The following is a 24,538-nucleotide window of genomic DNA, read 5'->3' as shown; positions in this document are numbered from 1 at the left end:
TTAATTTTACCAAATAATTTTTAAGTGTTTTTCAAGTGAAAAGCTGCTGTTGCAATCTCAAACATCAATGTCAAACACATCATAAGCCTAGTTTTATAAATAGTAACGGTCAAACTCACATCTTACAATTGAACTTTTTTTTTGAGAGTATCTTACAATTGAACTTAAACATAACCTAATGGAGTAATTAGCACGTAATAGTAGACTTAATATAAGTGATTAACAATTTATCCTAATAACCTAATATAAAACCTTACTAGATTCCCCCCTTAATACATTAGAGCATCTTGGTTGAAATTGTGTTTACGTGCAACAATTGAGCATATCCAACATAATTTTACTCAAAGGTTTTATTGAACTAATTTTTTACACACTTTTGGTCTCCAAAAATGCATTTTACGGGCAACAACAATACTAAAAAGCAAAGTGATTTAGAAAAGAAAAAAAAAAGGAGTCTAAAAAAGGGGCCTAATTTCGGGTGTAAATAAAAACTCAAACTAGTCAACTTAAGGAAACAAACACAGCCTAAAGCAGAACAGCGGTATGCATGGACAGAATTATTATATGCGTCCACACGTGTGGCGAGCGGCGCACGTGTGGTCCGGAATATACATACAGACATAAAAAAAGGAGGAGTAATAGTTGTAAGTAATGATTGGGTAGGGACAGGGCCGGTTGAAGCATCCGCACGAGTGGGTAGGGGAGGATGAGGATGAGGATGGAGATGGAGATGGAGATGGACAGCCTTTCCTACTTATTTATGATCATCATACTGCTCAGGCCCATTTACAGGTAGGTTGCAGCTAATTGGGCCACAACCCACCTGCTTATCACTTTCCCTTTCTTATTTCCCACCCATATATATTATCAACTTCGTATCTCCTCTGTGACTGCGAGAGACAATCTTGTAAAAATCGGGAATTTGACGTAATCGGTGGAGCTTTTTATTTAAAATTAATTTAAATTCAGGAATTAATTGAAATACAAATTAAGTTTATTTTAATTTAAAATATTTTTTAATATATTATTATAATTTTATTCTTTATTTATTAACAAATATATATTTATTATATCATAAATTCTATAATCATTCATATTTAAATAAATATAATATATTAATTTTAATAAATATATATACCATGATAATGAAAATCTTATAAGAATTAACCGGATTTCAAAAATCGAATCATTTGGACCCCTTGTAGAGAATTAATTATGGATTAATCGATTAAATCGGGACTTTTCATAACACTCGATTGTGAGATCATATTTTTAACTACTTTTTTTTTTATTTTTATATATGGCAAAGTCAGCAATGTATAAAGTTTTTGAGGAATCGGTATTAAGGTTGAGCTAATGATTAGAGTTGAGTTAATGATGAATCACATTACGCACTTGTACATAGGAACTCCGGCAGAATATAAACAAGAACAAAATTTATGCTTGGATCTTGATGAATTAAAATACTCTTTGATTTATGTGGTGTTTTTTTTTACCTTACAGGTAGTGAGATCAAGGAGCTGGCCCGACAAATTATTGATTTTATTTATTTACTTTTCTAGTAAGGGCTAACTCGTCTTGTGTAGGAGGTTTTCTTCCCTATAATTTTTAGATATTGAACTGGGTTTCAGACTTTCAGGTGTCACGCTCAGGTTGTCATACGCTATCTTTCTTCTTTGATCATGCTCGGACGACTGTTAATGTTGGCGGGGGACGAAAATTTCGCGCCAAAATATGGGATTTTGGACAAGAAATGATACTCACTGTCAGTACCATTATATGTTTCCTATTTTGACTTGTAACACTATTCATGTAATCGATTAACTATTAATTTACGTCTAATCTATATGATTAAATATTAAATATATTCATCGGTGATCTTGTTGAATTCATATTTATGAGTATTTAATATAATGAAATTTATATTTAATATTAATACGAAATTAAAGATATTAACAATCAAAGGTGTACATTGACAAACGTGTCAAACATAATAAGAAACGTTTTTAGAGACGGATAGAGTAGTCTATTCGTGGATTTGGTTTCACTCGGTTCGATTTCATATAATTATATAAGTAAATAATAATGTATTTATGTATTATATATTTTCATCGCATTTTTAAATTCAATCCTCTATAATTATTTATTTTCGATTTTTCTATAACTACTTAATTAACATCTTTACTATTTATTAGTAAGAAAAATATCTTTCATTTGAACATAATAATGGGAACTAAAATACCAAATTTTAATAACCAATAAATTAATTTCATCTCTTTTAAACCTCTGTAATCATATCTATGCATTTTATTAATAAAGTAAACATTTTTTTGGCGAAATGTAATAATATCATAGTCTTGAAATATATGTTTACTCAATTCCTTCCCAAATGTTAAATTGTTGAATTGTTGAAATATGTGTTTACTAAATTCCTTCCCAAACGTTTTTAGCGAAATGTAATAATATCATAGTATTGAAATTTGGTTATAACAATATAATTCAATTTTAATTGATTTTATCGGGTTTGAACCTTTTATAAACACAAAATTATATAAGATTTATTTATTTCATTTTAACTGTTTGATTTCACTCGATGTATGATCCTCAATAACTACGTAATTATAATTAACTTATTATATATTTTTATTCTATTTTCAAATTTAATAATCAATAACTACATTATTTTCGAATTTACCTACCTACATAGTTACAGTACATGCAATCAGAAGGTCTCTCGAGATCAAATATGTGTTTACTCAATTCCTTCCCAAATGTTAAATTGTTGATCTATACTTTGTTGAACGATCTGAAAATCGTGAAAATCATGTTGTTGATAATTTGATAATACCTTCGTGATTAAATGTTGGTTGTGGCGTGTGACAACCCGGCTCAAATTCCGAGTCTTTTTCGAAAATCGGGTCGAGTTCCGATTACGAGTTCGAAATAAACCGAAATATAATGTCCCAAGTGCAACCAACTTGGGTTACGACAAACTCATCACAGACCCCTAAAGGATCATGATTTGTTGGTACACATAGTAGTAGTACTTTGCCTTATAAACTGAACAGAAGTCTCAAATCTCCTCAATGTGGAACTAGGATGTTACAAACTTCCCCACTTAAACTCGTGATGTCCTCATCAGGCTAGAACAGACTGCCCATGGCTCCAGATCTTTGCCTCTCTAGCCATTGTGGGATAATACCGACTGACTTCGTGTGTCCCCACCTCCGGCAACTTGACGTATCAAACTTTCGAGAGTCGGCTATAAAACCATATGTGACAACCCGAGTCAAATCACAAGCCTTTTTTCAAAAACCTGGTCAAGTCCCGATTACGAGTCCAAAATAAGCCGAAACATAATGTCCCGAGTGCAGCCAACTTGGGTTACGATAAACCCACCACAGGCCCCCAAAAGATCATGATTTGTTGGTGCACATAATAGTAGTATTTTGCCTTATAAACTAAACAGAAGTCTTAAATCTCCTCGATATGGGACTAGGGTGTCACATGCCTGTTCGGTCAAATCGGGACACGAAAATGATGATTTTGCTGTTTTGTAAAAATTTGAATTAATCAAAATATTTATAATTCTAAAATTTATAATTTATTTTAATTTTGAGTTCGACTCCGTGCAACAATAATTTTTAATAATGATATTTTAATCCTGACATATGCTTCTCACGCGTCATAGTATTAAGTATAACTTGATCCACATGTTATCACAAACTAGGTTGTAAATGAGTCGAACCAAGTCGAATATTGTCAGGTTTGAGTTCGAACTCGACTAGATAGTTGGGGCTAAGTTTGGCGCGCACACATATATATATATATATATATATATATATATATATATATTAAATTTTCATTTAGTAATACGTATATAAAAACAATAAAAATTAATAATAACATAAGCTCGATTAGGCTCGAGTCTCACGATTCGAGTATTTTGAAACTCGATCTCGATTCGGTAAATTATTCGAATAACACAATATCCAACTCGACTCGATTATTGTAAAGTCGAATTCGAATATTTTACGAGTCGAGTTCGAGTAGTTCACGGACCGTTTGACTTATTTACATCCTAACCGGGAGTACTCTCGTTAATACCCGAGCTGTTAAACTTTTACAACAAAATTTGGAACTAAAAATATGTACCTACTAAAAAGAAATTAGAAAAGTTTTTGGTCGCGCCTCTCTCTCAACTAGTGTTTTGAGAGTAGACTCTCAAATCCAGGGTTCATACACGACACTTCTCCATTTTTTGGTCCTTCCTCCCTTTCCCTATTCGTTTATTCACACAATCTTTTTATCTGTTTTTTAAATAAAATGAAGATTTAATTTTTTTTAAATGAAATCTTGTTAAGTACGTTGTTATAAAGGTTGTTATGTGCCCATCTTTTGAGATGTTAATATTCAGTTTTGATAATTCCGTGTGTCATATTACGGGTTCGGTAATTTTTCTGAGAAGAATTTCTATGGTCTTTTGGGAGATCCGTAAAACTCGCATCAAATCTGGGACGGTGGTGGATATTGTAAGAGTTTAATGTTGATAATTCTGAACATTAGGTTACAGATGATATTTATGTGAAGATCAATTATAATGCTACTAGTTTATGTAGGTTGGATTGCTTATGATGTCATTATAATAGTTTTTAGATCAAATAATTTGCATATTATAGGTGAGCGATTTAAAAATAAAATAACCATTTGTTTAGTTTATTTTTATTTCATAATCAGATTATATTTGAGAGTTCAAAGGTTTCTTCGGACTATCTTTTAATATTTTAATTAAATTTTCTTGTTCGTTAAAAAAAAATATCTATGTACTCGTTAATTTGTGTCTGCACTCTGCCCTACTAGGTTCTTCGTCCAATGAAAAAAAGATGTATTCTTGTAAAAAAAATTACTCCTTACCCTACTCCTTCAAAAGTATATTTTTGGTTTGATTTAGGGTCCCTTTACAAATTGCAAAAGTAGAAGAGTATGCGTCGAGTAAATGCAAGGGAACTGTAGGTAGAGATGCCTATAAATGGAGCTTAATGACAGAGAAGCTTTTTCATTAAGTGCTCGTTTCTTTCAAACTCCTGCTTAGTAGTAAAAGCTTAGCAAGAATACAATATCTACTACTAAGAGCTCTCTCTTTCCTACAGATCTCAAAGAAAAGCCAAGTAGATATCTGCTGATATTTTCAATTACTTCAACCTCCAGTCACAAAACATTTGGAGGGAGCTAGTCTATCTAGCTCTGTTATTCATAAATGTCTGACTTAAATTTTTTACTTTATCTTTCCCTTACAATTTTAACCGGGATTGTTTTGCTTAATCTCCTTAGAAGAAAACAAAACACCCTAAATCTTCCTCCTGGCAGCATGGGATGGCCTTTTGTCGGCGAAACCATCGGTTATCTTAAACCTTACTCTGCCACCACCATTGGAGCCTTCATGGAGCAACATATAGCAAGGTAAGTTAAAAATTTACAAACAACATTAATCTTTTTTTGTACCATTTCATGTGAGCAAGTTACAAGTAACACAAAAACAAACCTTCACTAAGTATGGTAAGGTCTGCGTACATATTATATTCTCAAACTGCTTCCAAATAGGCCACATCCGTTATAATGAATTTTATAAGTAACTTATAAGTTAAAAAAGTCGCTTATAACTCTCTGACAAACATGCTTTGGAAATCTCATTATGTAATAAATTGGTAATGACTAGTTTAAATGGTTGCAGGTATGGGAAAATTTTCAAGTCAAATTTATTTGGTGGGCCAACAATAGTGTCAGCAGATGCAGGTTTGAATAGATTCATACTACAGAATGAGGGAAAGTTGTTTGAATGCAGTTATCCAAGCAGTATTGGTGGGATTCTTGGAAAGTGGTCAATGTTGGTTTTAGTAGGAGACATGCATAGAGATATGAGAGCCATCTCCCTTAATTTCTTGAGCAATGCAAGGCTTAAAACTAAATTATTGAAGGAGGTTGAAGCTCATTCTTTGTTTGTATTAAATTCTTGGAAACACAACTCTACCTTTTGTGCTCAGGATGAAGCAAAGAGGGTGAGTCCTTTTTATAGTAATATCATATTTGAGCTCAATAAATGTATTTATCTACTGTAGAACAGTTGCTTTGTCTTATTACTTGGTAACCTGCTACAATGTTACAATATTGATATTGCAGTTTACATTTAATTTGATGGCTAAACATATTATGAGCTTGGACCCCGGGGAAAATGAAACCGAGAAGCTGAAAAAAGAATACATTACTTTCATGAAAGGAGTTGTTTCTCTCCCTCTTAATTTTCCTGGAACTGCTTACAGAAGGGCTCTGCAAGTAAGTTTACTGCATGCACATATGTTTTAGCCCTGACATATATATTTGTTTTAGGGTCCTAAGTTGCTCTCGTAACTTAACATGGTATCATAGTCTGATTTATGATACTGATCTAAGATGATTGATTGACAGTCGCGATCAACCATACTAGAGTTCATTGAGAATAAAATGCAAGAGCGGATAACTGAAATGGAGGAAGGGAAGGTAAATGAAATCGATGCGGCGGGAGATGATGATGACTTGCTTGGATGGGTTTTGAAGCACTCAAGCCTTGTTAAGGAGCAAATACTTGACTTGGTTCTGAGTTTGCTATTTGCTGGTCATGAAACTTCTTCTGTTTCCATTGCATTAGCCATCTATTTCTTGCAAACTTCTCCTGAGACTGTTGAACAATTAAGAGTATGCATACTAATCCTTTTCTAACCACAATCTCTCTGACCAGAATTTACAATTATTCTGATTGTCATCATCAATAATCCAGGAGGAACACATTGAAATTGCAAGAGCAAAGAGACAATTAGGAGAGGTGGGATTAAATTGGGACGATTACAAGAAAATGGGCTTTACTCAATGTGTAAGCACTCTCTAATTTCATCAGCTCTGCCACAGTCACTAACCTACATATTTTCATCATATTTTTGTTTTGTTTTTCATTCACATTTCTTTCAACTAAAATCATACAAGTCCACTTTGATTTGTTTGTAGTTTTTAAAAAACGAAATACATAGTAAATTTCAAGTAGCCCCATCCATATTAAAGCACCTGATAATATTTGTGCCCCTCGCATGCGCACAATCAAGTACTGCAAGTCTGCACTTGACTAAAGCCGAATCAAATTTTATGTTTTTAAATATAAGTTTACAACAATAATAGCAGATGACAACTCAGAAGGATGGCATCGATTAAAGTTCACCTCATTTTTCATGATGAGTTGGTTTGCATGGCCAAGAAGGACTAATAACAAATGTAATCACATGGTTAAAACAAAAGCAAGTACCAGAATCTAATTATGTGCTAATTAAGCTGATTACTAAACTCTGTAAGTTTGATTATGAAGGTTATCAATGAAACACTGAGGCTGGGCAACGTAGTGAGGTTTCTGCACAGAAAAGCTGTGAAAGATGTTCGTTACAAAGGTAGGTAGACCAACTTAAATATTCAAAAAACTTAAAATTGATAGTATGATTATGGTAGTAATTACAGTGGTTGGTTAGAAACTTGTCCCATCATGCACTTGTTAATTACAATTGTTATTCGGGTATTAATGTGATTAAATGTGATTGTAAATAATAAAGGGTATGACATTGTACGTGGATGGAAAGTGCTTCCAGTGGTTTCAGCCGTGCACTTGGATCCTACACTTTTTGACCATCCTCAACGCTTCAATCCACGGAGATGGCAGGTTTGTGTCCCCCCCACCCTCATTTCACCTTTTTGACTGTTATGCCAATAGTATAACGCGTGCATATTCTGTGTTCGTACGCAAATTCAGCTGAATTCAGTTCCGACGTAATTCTGTCGCCAAAATTAATTAAATTGTTCGTATGTTGTTTGAGTCATGCATAAAGTTATAATAATCCATTCAGGAAATTTAAGGATGAACCAAACTTAAAACGAGTCTGAATCCATTATCTCCTTCTGCTCCTCACATGTTACATTTTTCTTAATGGTCAGTAGTTTAATAACTATGTTTGTTCTGTATCAGTTACTTGATCACCTAAAATGTAAAAATTTGAATAATAAAAAAGAGAGGGAGGGGACCTAGGATCGGATCTCAGTTAAAACATGTTCATTAAAATTACGGAAGTTTGTGATTGTGGAATTAAAGAAATAACTAGTACAAGTTGTACCTTAATAATATGCACAAAAAAAGAAAAGCAATCCCTAACCACATGAATCTTGCTAGTTGTGTCGTGTATTTTTGTCTTCTTTAAATATACTTTCTTCTTCTTCTTAGCCGAAAGGAGCGCGTATAGTGTTATAAGAAAAGAAAAGAAAAAGCAAGTCGAGTGTGTAAATATAAGAATATAATGTAAACAAGAGAAGACATGGGCCAATCAGCCAATACATGTGGTAAGGACGTTCACATATCTAACTCATACGTACCATTTATCCAAAAATTTGCGATGATTGAGTTGGTTTACGGTCTTTGTCCAATAAAGGCCGTCGGTTCAACCTTCAAATCCAATCTCCAATTTTTTGAGGTAACATATCATTGGTTTGCAGTCTCGCCGTATCACATTTCGTTTATCAACAAACAAGGTGTCTTTGAACTCAACGTCGGCGACTTTCTCTTTTAGAACTAAAGGTTGGTGCCTGGTGCAGTGGTCAAGTGGTGGAGAACTTGATTTTTTTAAGTGAGGCCGAAAATTTGACTACCCTTTTATGTGTGAGTTTAATTATAAATAAATATTTTCTTTTTGAATATTTTCGTTAAATTGAGATTCGATTTCTGAGTGTATTCTACCGATCGATTTTTAGATGAGTTGTAAATGTCGTTACTTAATGAGTTAGGTGACGTTTTGATCATGAGATTTTATAAATTAGTTCACAGAAAATGTAAACAAGATTTCAATATAAGATACACTAGAATGTCATTCACACTCACGTTAACTGGATTGTAATCATATAATTCTAAGAGCCCCGTAGTCATTTTTGGGCCGCTTAGACAAGACGAACCTTGGCAAATGGTGTCCGGTGATGCTGCTTCCATATACTATGCAGCTATTTTTAATATTTGCAGTAATATGGTTCATGTTCTTCCGCCGTGCGGGTGGGGAAGGGCTAACATTAAATAGCATGCACGATAAGAGTAAGAGTACTGGGTATTGATGATTAAACCCCCCCCCCCCCCACTCTACATGTGGTCGTAGGGTTTACACCTCCACGTGCATTTCTTCTCATCTTTTTCCTCCCTGTTTCTGCTCTCGCACCTACCATCCTATAGGACCTATACATAATTCTTAGGCCAAATCCAACACTGATCCAAATTAATTTGAGATAGATTATCGCAAATTCCATTCCAATCCAAATAATGATCCAAATTTAGATCAATAAATACCAGTGATTCAAATTTGGATCACTAGTGTTCACTGATCCAAATTTGGATCACTTGGTTTAATATTAAATAATAATTTTGTTATTTATAGTTTATGAGATTTTAAATTAATTTTTGATTTTTTAATTATATAATTAATAACTAAATATAATTAATAGTTAACAAAATTTATTTTTAAAATAAAATTTAGAATAATGAGAAAACATAATTTTATTAAAATTTAAATAGAAGTACATTACACTTTGAGATGCATCAATTGAGCATTTGTGGGAATAATATACTAATTCAGAAAATTAGTCTCTATCAATGATATTTTGTATGTTAATTATTACAATAAATGTGTTTTTCGTGAATTAAGTGCACAATTTTAATATTTTTATGTGTATTTTTTTTTGTTTAATTAATTTATGAAATGTTATATAAATTGTTAATAATGATTAAACGATAAATTTAAGATAAAATTGCTTAATATGATATATATATATATATATATTATATGTAAAAAATAATTTGGATCAAATATTTGGATCCCACTATTGGAGTTGGTCAGAAATTTTAGTATTTGGATCAGTTGGCGATCCAAATTTGAATTTTTGGATCAAACTTTGGAGATGGCCTTATACAAGTACGTCTATTTTATAGGCCCCGTTCAGGACAAGCATATGTTACAACATATCATATAGCATAAAATTTCCGTGACACGTGTTCGATTTCGATTTTTGATTTGCATACATGAGAGCCTCATTATTTATACATATCGCAAAACTATCCGCTACATGGTATACAATAACAAACGTTCGTTACTCTTACTCATCATCTCCCTGTAATGAATTCATGTATATGCAGACTACATTAGACATCTATGATTTGGTCCAATTGTCCAAGTGCCAAATTAAATGAAAGGGTAAATTTTAGCTTTAAGCTGCAACTTTGCTTGGAGTTAAAACTAATCGAGAAATTAAGGGATAATTCTGTTGGTTTAGGTTTTGACTTGTAATTAAATCCAGCGCTGTTATGTTACATGCAGAACAATGGTAACGGATCAACATCTTTGGTAGGAACAAGTTCCACAACAAACAACAACAATATCTTTATGCCATTTGGAGGAGGACCACGACTCTGTACAGGATCAGAGCTAGCCAAATTGGAGATGGCTGTATTCATCCACCATTTAGTTCTCAAATTTGATTGGGAGTTGCTTGATCCATCTGATCAACCATCCGCCTTCCCGTTTGTCGATTTCCCCAAAGGCCTACGAATCAGAGTCCAACGACGTGATACTGTATATATCTAGAATACGAAATCTAAAATATCCTGCAAAAGATTGAATTTGATGTGTTGTATGCAATAGAACATGGCCAACATGATCAGCCATGTCCGGTAGCTCATGAGTAAGGACACAACAAATTTAATTATGCAATAGAGACGCATGCATTCGTGTATAAAGTTGTATATTTGTATCTACTTGAAATAATGAAGTTTTGTTGATGATGCTTCACTCTTTCTTGGATTTTTTCAACTGCCTTGACAGACAGAGACATAACACAAAGCTAGCAAGTAGCCAGAATGAGTTAAAAAAAATATCAATCCGCTTTCACAAGGCTGATATCAAAACTCAAAAGGATCTCTCTCTTTTCTTCTTCTCGTAGACAAAATTTTCGGGATTGAATTGTCTGCTTAGACCACAAGTTTACGATAATAATTTGGATCAATTAGGGATGGTCATTGATTCCTTCCCGACCGATCTGTCCTGATCCCCGCACCGAAAGTGACGGGGATTTGAGAATTTTTGCCGGAACGGGGACGATTTGAAAAAAAATCTGGGATTGGTCCGATCCCCGTCCCGGACTCGATTTTTCCCCGTTCTATAATATATTTATATATTTTCATTTTTCTTCAAAAAAATATGTAACTATTAGGGAAAATTTGTATTTTTTATGTTGTTAGAGATATTTTTAGATATTATCATTTTCAAAATATAAGGTCAGAATGATGTAATACAAATGTATATTAATTTTACATAAATATTTCATGTATTAAAAGACAAAATTATTATCATTTGCATTATAATATTTTGTTATTACTACTTTTTTCCTACATCTTGCATGATTTTTTTTTAATTTAAATAAAATATCCCCGATTTCCGTGAAAATTCCTGTTCCCCATTTGGGACAAGAACGAGGACGAGGAATAATATACAGTCCACGACGGGGAATGGGCGTGAATGGGGATCAAGTTTGAGGTCGCGGGTCGTGGCGGCAGCACCACCCGACCCCGAAATTAGACGCTCATGCGTAAGATCGACACAATATTGTAAAGTGACCACCGTTAATTAGGGTCAAGACCTTGATGCTATCATTAGTCATTACTTGCAAAATTATAACAGACTTCACCTATTAACCGATGTCTAAAAATTTTATGGGTGCAGAGAAAGGTAGTAAATTTTGAATAAGAGCTATAATATTTAAACAATTAATAATTTTGCAAAGAACCATGGTGTAAATCAGTATATATGCACAACTCCCCTTCCCTTTCAGAGGTACAAATAAGCGCAACACCGAAAAATCTATAATTTTGAAAGGTACAAGTAGCGTACAACTCATGTCAGCTTACTGAATTGATTTGAAATAAAATAGGATGGTCCAGTCAAAGGGGGACGAAGGTGGTAGGGACAAGTTGATTACAAGTGATACTGATACTTCAAGTCAAAATGAAGGCAGAAGCAATACATCTTTTCTTTGCGTTTTGTACTGCTCATGCTGGACCGTGTTTACTTGTTTGGACCTTTGGGTAGTGTCAAAACAGGCCATTATCTATGTTCAATGTAATTAGGAGCCTATATATCTAACCTCTTTTTTAAAGTTAAACTCATGCTTTGTATATGTGACAAGTCGAATTTTTAACCTCTCTCCAGAAAACCAAGACCTCTACCGAGTACCGACCATTTGCTGGTTATATATCTGACTTCTTACTAATGAGCCTATAAACAATTATATAAGCATTTGCTCTTCTAACTACTGATATTAAAAATGCGATCCAAAAACATATACTCCTATTAGACAAGCAGGTTCATCATTAACTTGGATTCGATAGTACTGCAGATGTAATAGGAAATAATATTTAATTATTTAGCTTAAGATGATATGTTTTAGTTCGAGACTGTATCTAAGAAAATCAGTTGTTTAAGTTGTCATTTTTTACATAAAACATCTGCAGAAAAAAGTAACCTGGATACTGCAGATGTTTTGTAGTTTTTTGAAAATCTGAATGCATTTCAATGCGTTTTCAACACACATAAATTAGCTAGTTCGGTCCCGAAAAGATATATATATATATATATATATATTTAAGAATAAAAAGTATGGTTGTTATTGTATGAGACTTGAATCATATATGAAAGTTGTTATCGGAACAAAACGAAACTAGCAGCCTAAACTATATATAGCTGGCAAGTGGCGATTGAGAAAGGTAGCTAAAGCAACACAGGAGAAGACTGGGTTAGAACTACGACATATATATATAACTAAATGCAACCCCAGCCAATGAAACTTGTCATCCAAAAGATCATGCGTAAATATCATGTGTAATTAAGAGTTATGCATGAGACGAAGGATTAGCTACACTTGATTAGCCGATATAAGCAAAGTATAGGCACTTCCGCACTTGTTGTGAATTGTGATACGAGATCATGCTGTGTCCCTTTCCTGTTAGGTATTGTTAGTTCACTGTCAAATGCATCTCGCTTCAGAGTGTTTGCTTTGATTTTTGCACACATTTCAATATGTTTTGATTGATTAGTTAGAGTTATGATTTGTAAAATTTTTATTTTGTAAATAAAAGCATACAACTTATATTTTTATTCAAAATAAAATTTTACAAATTATATTTTTAAGTAGCCGGTCAAAACACATTAAAATAACATTCAAATACACAAATTAAAAAACAAGTAATAATTTAGAGACGCAAAATATTCAACTGTCATTCTTAATCTCAATATCATTATTCTTGTTACTAATTTTAATTATTGTAATTTTTTTATAAATTCAATTTATATTAAAATTCAATAATTTAAAATAATTCCGCACTTTATCGCGTAAGCGCTATGTGAACTTTTACTTAATAAAATTTATGTATCTAGGAAAACTCTATTTACAAAAAGACTCTTTTCAAAGAGGTGATCGAAAGAAAAAATCAGCAATAAAATATTTTCTTTTTGTTATTTATATCCTGTAAAAGGAGTGAAAGAATTATTTCATTAAACTATATCAAGAGGTGTTGGGTTGAGTGGAAAAAAGTTTTAAAGTTTCCGATCAAAGTGAGAAGGTTGCATAAATCATAAAATACTTTCAACGGTCAACATAATCCATCACACAAGAACGAGAAAGGAATTGAGCAAATCCATACCCGTATGTATGGACCGGTAGCCATGCCGATAAAAGAAGAAAATTAGTTTTGGTGCTTGTAGCAATTAAACCCGGCCCGCCTACTGGTTCTGGTTGACCAACTGTTTGGAGTCGGCCTGTGGATTGCTAGCCCAGTTGTACAAGGAACAATAAACCAACACTCCATGGATAATAAGGTACTAATAAGTATTTAACACCAAGGCCTGGTCCAATAACCTGGATTCAGTTGGCCTTTTTTTCTTGACAAAAGAATAACCGGTCATTTGTTAAATTTAAATGATATTTTTTGAATGACAAAAATTTGTGAATGATTAGGACGAGGAGGTAATAAGAAAATCTGAATTATGCACGAATGATGTTGTTTGTTAATATTTTTTTCTAAATTAAATTATCTGGATGATGATAATTTCCTATATTACCCTATTATTTGTATAGTTTTGTTTGAAAATTTATTTTAACAAGATAGTTTTTATAATAATAATATAAAATAATGTCAATGTCACTAATAAATTTTATTATAAAACACAATCTATAGACAATTATAAAATTATTAAGAATACTTTCACAAATTCAAAGTAATATGATCCTGCATTCATGTATTGAGTGCCTTGAAATCCCCATTATATTTCATTTATTGGTCCCTCCAAATCTTCGTCATTTTCTTTTCCTTCACTGTTTTGATCGCACCAATCAACCAATTAATCTTCTAACTTTTTTTCTTATGAAATTGTGAACACTGATACAAGCAATCACAATATCTCATTGCGTTAAAAATGAACACAGAGCCATCTGTCTTAAGATTGCAAATCTTGCTTTCAGTACACCATAAACACGCTCGATAACATCTCTTAATTTTACGTGGGCATGAATAGATTTTTCCTCCATAGTTAAAGTATGTTGATGATTAAAATCTGCTAACCAATATCTTGTGTTAGGTTACAGGGTTAAATAACCACATGTGTTTGTATATTCTGCATCACAAAGATAATATTTATCTGCAATACAAAATTAGCAAAAATTATTTTTTACATTACCCTATTAAAGTATTCTCGATTAAAAATAGTTAGAGATACATACTTGGTGGAGGAACCGGAAATCCGGAATCAGGATCGAGGGTGACCTCTGTCAATATTCTTGAATCATGTGCTACTCCCTCCTGTCCAGCCCACACAAATGTGAATGTCATATTAAAATCACATATATCTAAAATATTTTCATAACATTCGCCCCTTCCTCGTCCTCTATATCGAGCTTGTTGGCCAACTGGAATAACAACATGAACAAGTATACCATCAAGTGCACCAATTACTCCTTGTGGCACAATAATAAAAATATGTGAAAGCATATTAAATAATATTAATATTACATCGACATGTTAATTAATAAGAAATTAGACAATGCAAACAAACAAATGTCATTATTAACAGGAAATATTTTTAGCAGCTCTTTTTGTCTTTTTGAAATATTTGAGTTTTGATTAGATGGTGTAGGAACTATTATTTCTTTTGCAAACTCCACCATCCCGTCCAAGACCTCATGAAAATATTTGTGTATTGTTTGTTATTAGTACTATCAAATGGATATCATAATAAGAAATTAAATGAATTTTTATAGCATATTCCGAGGGACATAAAACCGGGCAACCAATCTTTTAAAGCCAGCGATAAAGTGCTCTTGAGGACTTTTAACGCTGAATATGATGTTGGGTTTGTCATTTCAAGAAAGACACCAATATTTTCGGGAGGATGGAATAAATTTGCACTGGATAATAATGTAGCTTTGGATGAAAGTCTGATTTTTACTCCTTTAGAGGAAGACAGAGTTGCGTTTTCTGTTAATTTTTCTGGTCGAGAATAAATTTACATGTTCTCTTTTATGCAGAATTTTGTGTTATTTTGTAACTGTTTTTTTATTTAAGGAACTTGCATATGAACAAATTATGATAAATTACGTATCTTAGTAATTCATGCAAGCATTAGCAAAATAAATTTTGTGCATCTTAAAGTTGATGTATATGAACAGTTTCATTTAGATAAAAGCTTGAAGTAGTTTATGTATTTACGAAATAATCGATCAAGGAATTCTGTATTGTTAAAGGCTATAAAACGCATACATATTTCAGATCTTTGAGAATCACAAAAAATATAGCCATATTGATTATGAATAAAAGAATTAAATCGTCTTTTATAAAAGAAAGGAGTAGCATAACATAATTCAATACTTTAGCAAAAGCTGAAACATTGATCTAAATGCAAACAAACATGTGAAATAATTTGGAAATATAATGTCTTTAAAAGTAACTGAAAAAAAGCCGAGACATGCCATTTCAGCAGTCTATGCTAAACAATGTGATTGCGTAAACCTTGGTTCAGCAAGCATAATCAGTCTACTTTTCTTACATGAATTTTAAAGTATAAAATCCAATTAGGAATCGGTGACAAGATTTAACTCTTTATGTATCATATGCGATTATTCTGAGCAAAATTATGTATAAACCTGAAACCTAATTATTTACCTTTTTAGTTCTCTTGGTGGAAGACAGAGCAGAACTTGGTGTATTTCTGGCTTCGGCTATATCGATGACATCAGTCTGCATGTATAGAGTTTGAGTGAGAACGAACTACCACCTCTTCTGTTATAAAGTATGAAAACTGATTAATTAATATCTTGAATTAGCAAAGGAGACATATAGAACTCACCTCTACATAATTAGAAGCGGAAGTTCCGGCAGTCATTGTTCCTCCACCAGAAGAGGTAGTAACAGCAGAGTCATACGCATCATGGGCATAATATACCGTATGATGTACTAATATATTATCATCAGTCAAATCGACTTTAACAGTAATATCTCTTCCTGTAATTTTCTTTACCGGTGGAGGAAATGTAAACGGATCCTAATAATCATTTGAATTAACACGTTCTATACATTTGTTTATAAATAAATGATATCTCGACACATATATATTAACTACTCAAAAGTAATTTCAGTAAAAGTATGGTACGTTATATCCCCTTGCCATCAGTTTTGTTACTGTTTTTCCAAGCAGCCGTTACACAACACGATCATACAACACAAAATTGAAAGCCTCCGTAGAATCTTCTGCAAGTACAACAACCTTGAACCTGACAGAGAATCAAATTAATTTCTTCTAGTATTTCATACGATTAAAATATATTATAATTACCTTTTACTAAATTTAAACCATAATAACGTAAGGGATAACCTTTTTTGTGGAATTGGGCAAAGGAGAAAAGTCTGACAAAGAAGACAAATCAAATGTCAAATGCTACAATTATGGTGAAAGAGGCCACATCTCTCCTGATTGTAAGAAAGGAAAAAGTAATAAAGGCCATGCACTTATCACAAAGAAGAAAAAATGGGTAGACACTTCAGAATCTGAAGAAGAGGTGAACTATGCCTTAATGGCAAATGCTGATAGCAGCTCTGATGCTGCTGAACTAAAGGTACCTCTATCAACTCTTGCTTTTGATACGGAAGATATTACCGAGTTGAGATTATTTATGTGGAAAATATTTATATAAGCTATAGAGATCAGACTTTAGAGAATGAAAGATTAAAATCTGAAAATCTAAAGTACAAAAACAGAAATAGCTATCTTGAAGAAGAGTTAGTCAAGATGAACATTATTCAGACATAGAGAGATAATGCTGTGTATGTTAAGAATGAATTGCTTAAACAGAATGATTATCTAAAAACTGAATTAGAAAAAGAAGGAGAAATCATCAGGATTTGGACTAACTCAGGCATAACAACTCATAATATTCTAAGTAGTGGAAACTGGAAAGAGGGGTTAGGTTATAAAGATGGTAAAAGTGAGAAAGGGACTTTGCCAATTAAGCCAATTGCTATCAAACAGACTGAAAAGTCAAAGGTAAATCCTGTTAAATTTGTTGCAAAAACTGTTGTGTCTGATTCTGAAGAGATGAAAGACTCTAAAACAGAAGTCAAAGAAAAGTCAACTTCTAACAAATTAAAACAGGATAAACCAGCTTTGGTAAACATTGGCTTAATGACAAAGAAACAACTTAAGTATAAGCTGAAAGAGATTAAAAATGTGAACAAGGTAAAGGAAGCTAGGAAAAATAGGAATGGAAAGGAAGGTGTGAATAAAAGTAATAATTATATGCCTGTTCCTAATGCTCCTAGAAAGAAATGCTATAATTGTGGAAACTCTAACCATCTTGCTTATTTTTGCAGGAAAAATAAAGATATAAACTCTTTACCTCCTAGATCAGGAATTAAAAGTCAGTCTGTTAAGTTTAAACCACAAAATCCTTGTTTTTATTGTGGTAGTTTATGTCATTCTATTTGTTAGATATATTTCATAATGTCATGTCTAATGTGATTTGTGTTTAGTTTTCAGATATTACTTGAACATGACAAATTGGTACTTAACTGCATATCAGCACTTATACTAAAGTCAGAACTTAAGTTGTCAGAACTTAAGTTATCAGGAGATATTTATCAGGAGATAATATCAGGACTTAAGGAGACTTTCAGATAAGGAAGACGGCTGATTGAAAGGAAAGAAGATCAAGACAAATGCAAAAAGAGATATGCATGAAGAAGGAATTCTATGAAGAATAGAATACTTGGAAGAAAAGATATCTGATTGATATATTTTAGGAAGCAGAATTATATTTCATATCAATTAGCGATTATCTTGTAACTGTGTAGTATATAAACAGAGACATAGGGTTTATAATATATGTGTTATCATTATCGAGAATAATATTCATTGTAACCCTAGCAGCTCTCGTGATATTTTGTTCATCACTGAGAGAGGACAGTTCTACATTATAACAGAGTTTAATAAAGTTTGTTTTATGTTACTTGTGTTCTTTGAATTCGATTTGATTGTGCTATACACTGTATTCAACCCCCCTTCTACAGTGTGTATGACCTAACATTATTTATACTTGCAAGGAATATCATAGTTTGTACTATGATTATTATGAAATAAAACCTTCTTTAAAGAAAGTCAGTGTAATTCCTTCTAGTGTAAATTCTGATGCAAAGTCTGATATAAAGTCTGATAAAAAGCATGTTAACATAAACTCTAAACTAAATCCACTGCAAATGCTAACAAACTTTACAAGGCCAAAGGATCCAAGCAAGTATGGGTCCTTAAAACTAATCAATAGTGGTCTTTGTGATTGCAGGGCAACAGGAAAAACATCCTGGTTCTGGACAATGGATGTTCAGGACATATGACTGGAAATAAAGCCCTGCTATCAGACTTTGTGGAGAAAGCTGGCCCATGAGTTTCTTATGAAGATGGCAACATGGGAAAGACTCTGGGATATGACAATATCAATCTTGGGAATGTCATAATTGAAACAGTAGCTCTTGTCTTAGGACTTAAACACAATCTGCTAAGTGTGTGTCAAATCTGTGACATAGGTTATCATGTGGATTTCTTTGAAGAACACTGTGAAGTTGTAAGTAATTCTACAGGAAAAGTGGTTCTGAAAGGTTACAGACATGGTAACATATATGAAGCCAGACTTTCAACAAATTCTGATGGTTCCGCAATCTGTCTGTTAAGTAAAGCATCAATTGAAGAAAGCTAGAATTGGCACAAGAGACTCTCTCATTTAAATTTTAACAACATAAATGAGCTAGTAAAGAAAGAACTTGTGAGAGGACTTCCAAAATCAATATTTGCTCCTGATGGTCTTTGTGACTCATGTCAAAAGGCAAAACAAAGAAAATCTTCATTCAAGAGCAAAATTGAATCCTTAATTCTTGAGCCTTATCACTTACTGCATGTTGATCTATTTGGTCCAGTCAATGTCATGTTTATTGTAAAGAAGAAATATGCTATGGTTATAGTGGATGAGTTCACAAGATACACTTGGGTGTATATCTTGCACAAGAAGAATGAAACTGCATCTACTCTAACTGATCATGTCAGACAGCTGGATAAGTTAGTCAAAGATTCTGTTAAAATAATAAGAAGTGATAATGACACTGAGTTCAAGAATCCAATCATGGAAGAGTTCTGCAAAGAGTAAGGAATAATGCATGAATTTTCTGCACCTGGAACTCCACAGAAGAATGAAGTTGTAGAAAGAAAAAACAGGACTCTTATTGAAGCTGCATGGACTATGTTTGATGAAGCAAAGTTACCACCCTATTTTTGGGCTAAAGCTGTGCAGATTGCTTGTTTTACACAGAATGCTACACTCATAAACAAGCATGGAAAAACACCATATGAGATGGTGAAGAAAAAGAAGCCAAATCTGAAATACTTTCATGTATTTGGATGCAAGTGTTTTGTTCTTAAGACTCATCCTGAACAGCTGTCAAAATTTTATCTAAAAGCTGATGAAGGAATTTTTGTTGGATATCCACTTTCCACAAAAGCCTTCAGAGTCTACAATTTAAGAACAAGAGTTGTCATGGAATCTATCAATATATCTTTTGATGATAAAAAGATTACTGGACTTGAAGATTTCAATGATCATGATCAGATGAGATTTGAAAATAAAGATGTAAATTCTGATTCTGTAAATTCTGATGACCTAAATCCTGATCCTGTAAGTTCTGACGGGTTAAATTCTGATGTCATTGAAACTGTGGTAACTGCTCCAAAGGAAAATGTACCTGTTCAGGGGGAACAAGCTGATGATCATACCACATCTCAAGACTCTCAAGAAGCATCAGAACCAGTCACTGGCTCTTCAAGTTCTGATTCATCAAGTCTTGATGAGCCAAATTCTGAAAATTCTGGAAACTCTAATTCTTCAATTCCTGAAGGATCCAACTCAAATTCTGGAATCTCAGAGAGCATAACTTCAGGGGGAGCATCAGAAAATACTGATGGAGACATCATAGATCATGGGGGAGGATCCAGTTCTAGAGATCAACTTCCATCTGTAAGAAAGTGGACTAAATCACACACACCTGATTTAATAATTGGAGTCCTGAAGCAGGTGTCAGAACTAGATCAACAAAAACAAATGAATGTCTCTGTCATTCCTTTCTATCTCAGACTGAACCAAAGAAAGTGGAAGAAGTTCTTCAAGATGCTGATTGGGTGCAAGCAATGCAGGAAGAGTTAAATGAATTTGAAAGAAATAAAGTTCGGATCCTAGTACCAAGACCAAATGACAGATCAATTGTTGGTACAAAATGGGTGTTCAGAAATAAAACTGACAGTGATGGTATAATTACAAGAAACAAAGCAAGGCTGGTTGCTAAAGGTTACTCTCTACAGGAGGGTATTTACTATGATGAAACATTTGCTCCAGTTGCTAGATTGAAAGCCATAAGAATCTTTTTGGCTTATGCTGCTCACAAGAAGTTTAAAGTCTTTCAAATAGATGTGAAAAGTGCATTTCTTAATGAATAATTGGAAGAAGAGGTATATGTTGAACAACCTCCAGGATTTTTAGATCTTAAATTTCTAAATCATGTCTACAGGTTTGACAAAGTACTTTATGGTCTTAAGCAAGCTCCTAGAGCATGGTATGAGACTCTGGCTCAATTCCTTCTGGAAAGTGGATTTCACAGAGGCACAATTGATAAGACTTTATTCTACCTCAACCATGGAAATGAATTACTTTTGGTACATATATATATTGATGATATCATCTTTGGCTCTACAAATACAAAACTTTGTGAAAAATTTTCCAAGTTAATGTAGTCAAGATATCAAATGAGTATGATGGGAGAGTTGAGTTATTTTCTGGGACTTCAAGTCAAACAAACTGAAGAAGGTACTTTTATCAGTCAATCCAAGTACACCAGAAATCTACTCAAGAAATTTGGAATGCAAGACAGTTCTACTGCATCAACTCCCATGGCAACTACCACCAAGTTAGATAAAGATACTGGAGCATCAGTAGATAGTACTAACTACAGAGGTATGATTGGCTCTTTACTCTATTTAACTGCAAGTAGACCAGATATCAAGTATGCTACCTGTCTTTGTGCAAGATTTCAGGCTGATTCAAGAGAACCTCATCTAATAGCCGTGAAAAGAATTTTCAAGTACCTCAAGGGTACAGCTGATCTAGGATTTTGGTATCCTAGGGAATCAAATTTTAAGCTAATAGGTTATTCAGAAACAGATTTTGCAAGATGTAAAATAGGCAGGAAAAACACTAGTGGAAGCTGACAATTTCTTGGAGGCAGATTGGTTTCTTGGTTTAGCAAGAAACAGAAATCAATTTCCACATCAACTACAGAAGCAGAATATATTGCTGCAGGAAGCTGTTGTGCACAGATTCTTTGGATGAAGAATCAATTACTGGACTATGGGTTAGAATTTTCTAAAATACCTATTTACTGTGATAATCAAAGTGTTATTGCTATGACAGGAAATCCAGTTCAACACTCAATGACAAAGCACATCAGCATAAGGTACCATTTCATAAGGGAACATGTGATGGAAGGTACAGTGGAATTACATTTTGTTCCAACAGATCAACAACTAGAAGATATCTTCACAAAACCACTATGTGAAGCTACTTTTACAAGACTGGTAAATGAACTTGGAATGGTTTCAGGTTCTTTCTCAAAATATGTTTAGTTTTTGTTCTCATACATCAGACTTTATGATTAGTGTTTACAGATTTTCTTATCTCAATGTAATTTGTGCTTAAATTGTAACATATTAAACACTACTTATTATCTGATATGATTCTATAAACTCTGAAAGTGTTTTGATTGTTCTGTGACTATTCAATCCAATGAGGATTATCTTGTTAGATGCTGACGTAGTAGTCTTTAACAAACTATGTATCCCATGTTTGAATTAGTTATTTATGTGGAAATCAATAACACAAGCAAATTCTGATTTTGATCTTAGTCAAATTTACTTCCTGTATCTTATTACTAAGTCATAAACTAGATTATTGCTTCTTATCTGTCAAATTCTCATGTCAGTAAATCTTAAGGATGAACTACATGCTTGATAAGCCTCACTTATCTGAAGAAAATTAAAAAAAAATTGATTGAAACAGGTACTCCTTTGAGATCTAGAGTAATTTATGTGAAAGGGAAGATCCAAGTGCATTGTTGATATTAAGTTATATGCATTAGAAAAGCAAATTAATTTTTCTTGGTGACTTTTCACATTCTCTGATTACTGGAGAAATATTCTGATAATAACATTAATTCTGATAGCAGTTGTAACTCATTTACACTGAGAAGCCCTTGTCAAAAGAATTTTAAAAGATGCATAAAATAAGCACAAACAGTTGAGGTGGACTCTTGCATAACTTTATTCTACAGTAGACTTCACAATTCAAGACAGATTTTAAGCATTTTTCTTAGTTATGCCTTGTTTCTAAGATGTACTGAAGTTTATCAGACTTTAATCTTTATCTGATCATTTGCACATACACACACTATCACTCCATATGAATGATGAAAATTACTGTGGTGATTAAGTTGTTTCTGATAAACAGTTAAGTATTATTTGCATAAATTCTGAGGACAAGTTCTGATTATGTTCTGATGATTAAACTCTAAAGAAATTAGTCAGTATTTGTGTGAAGAAACACAGAAACAGTCATTCACTTTTTGAGTACATAAGCCATGTTCTGATGACCGTTAAATTCTGATAATAGTCAACCAATTAATCTTCTAACTTTTTTTCTTATGAAATTGTGAACACTGATACAAGCAATCACAATATCTCATTGCGTTAAAAATGAACACAGAGCCATCTGTCTTAAGATTGCAAATCTTGCTTTCAGTACACCATAAACACGCTCGATAACATCTCTTAATTTTACGTGGGCATGAATAGATTTTTCCTCCATAGTTAAAGTATGTTGACGATTAAAATCTGCTAACCAATATCTTGTGTTAGGTTACAGGGTTAAATAACCACATGTGTTTGTATATTCTGCATCACAAAGATAATATTTATCTGCAATACAAAATTAGCAAAAATTATTTTTTACATTACCCTATTAAAGTATTCTCGATTAAAAATAGTTAGAGATACATACTTGGTGGAGGAACAGGAAATCCGGAATCAGGATCGAGGGTGACCTCTGTCAATATTCTTGAATCATGTGCTACTCCCTCCTGTCCAGCCCACACAAATGTGAATGTCATATTAAAATCACATATATCTAAAATATTTTCATAACATTCGCCCCTTCCTCGTCCTCTATATCGAGCTTGTTGGCCAACTGGAATAACAACATGAACAAGTATACCATCAAGTGCACCAATTATTCCTTGTGGCACAATAATAAAAATATGTGAAAGCGTATTAAATAATATTAATATTACATCGACATGTTAATTAATAAGAAATTAGACAATGCAAACAAACAAATGTCATTATTAACATGAAATATTTTTAGCAGCTTTTTTTGTCTTTTTGAAATATTTGAGTTTTGATTAGATGGTGTAGGAACTATTATTTCTTTTGCAAACTCCACCATCCCGTCCAAGACCTCATGAAAATATTTGTGTATTGTTTGTTATTGGTACTATCAAATGGATATCATAATAAGAAATTAAATGAATTTTTATAGCATATTCCGAGGGACATAAAACCGGGCAACCAATCTTTTAAAGCCAGCGATAAAGTGCTCTTGAGGACTTTTAACGCTGGATATGATGTTGGGTTTGTCATTTCAAGAAAGACACCAATATTTTCGGGAGGATGGAATAAATTTGCACTGGATAATAATGTAGCTTTGGATGAAAGTCTGATTTTTACTCCTTTAGAGGAAGACAGAGTTGCATTTTCTG

General features: G+C 33.0%; 1 protein-coding gene across 2 annotated transcripts; it reads left to right on the top strand.

Moving 5' to 3' along the window:
* Positions 1-5,013: 5,013 nt before the first annotated feature.
* LOC141717830 (cholesterol 22-monohydroxylase CYP90B51) lies at positions 5,014-10,879 on the top strand. 2 transcript variants are annotated; one of them, XM_074520036.1, is made up of 8 exons: positions 5,014-5,460; positions 5,732-6,056; positions 6,178-6,330; positions 6,463-6,729; positions 6,812-6,904; positions 7,388-7,466; positions 7,626-7,732; positions 8,557-9,405. In XM_074520036.1, the coding sequence occupies exons 1-8, from the start codon at positions 5,258-5,260 to the stop codon at positions 8,689-8,691; spliced, it is 1,362 nt and encodes a 453-aa protein (XP_074376137.1). In that variant the 5' UTR covers positions 5,014-5,257; the 3' UTR covers positions 8,692-9,405. The 2 variants fall into 2 exon arrangements, with proteins under 2 accessions (XP_074376137.1, XP_074376136.1); XM_074520035.1 differs by lacking the exon at positions 8,557-9,405 and adding an exon at positions 10,416-10,879 and having other exon boundaries at positions 5,030-5,460.
* Positions 10,880-24,538: the final 13,659 nt, after the last annotated feature.

The sequence above is a fragment of the Apium graveolens genome, chromosome 4, assembly GCF_009905375.1.
Source record: "Apium graveolens cultivar Ventura chromosome 4, ASM990537v1, whole genome shotgun sequence".
In the NCBI taxonomy this organism is placed as follows: Eukaryota; Viridiplantae; Streptophyta; class Magnoliopsida; order Apiales; family Apiaceae; genus Apium; species Apium graveolens.
The sequence above is the reverse complement of the archived record's forward strand: the minus strand, read 5'-3'. Positions and strand labels throughout refer to the sequence as shown.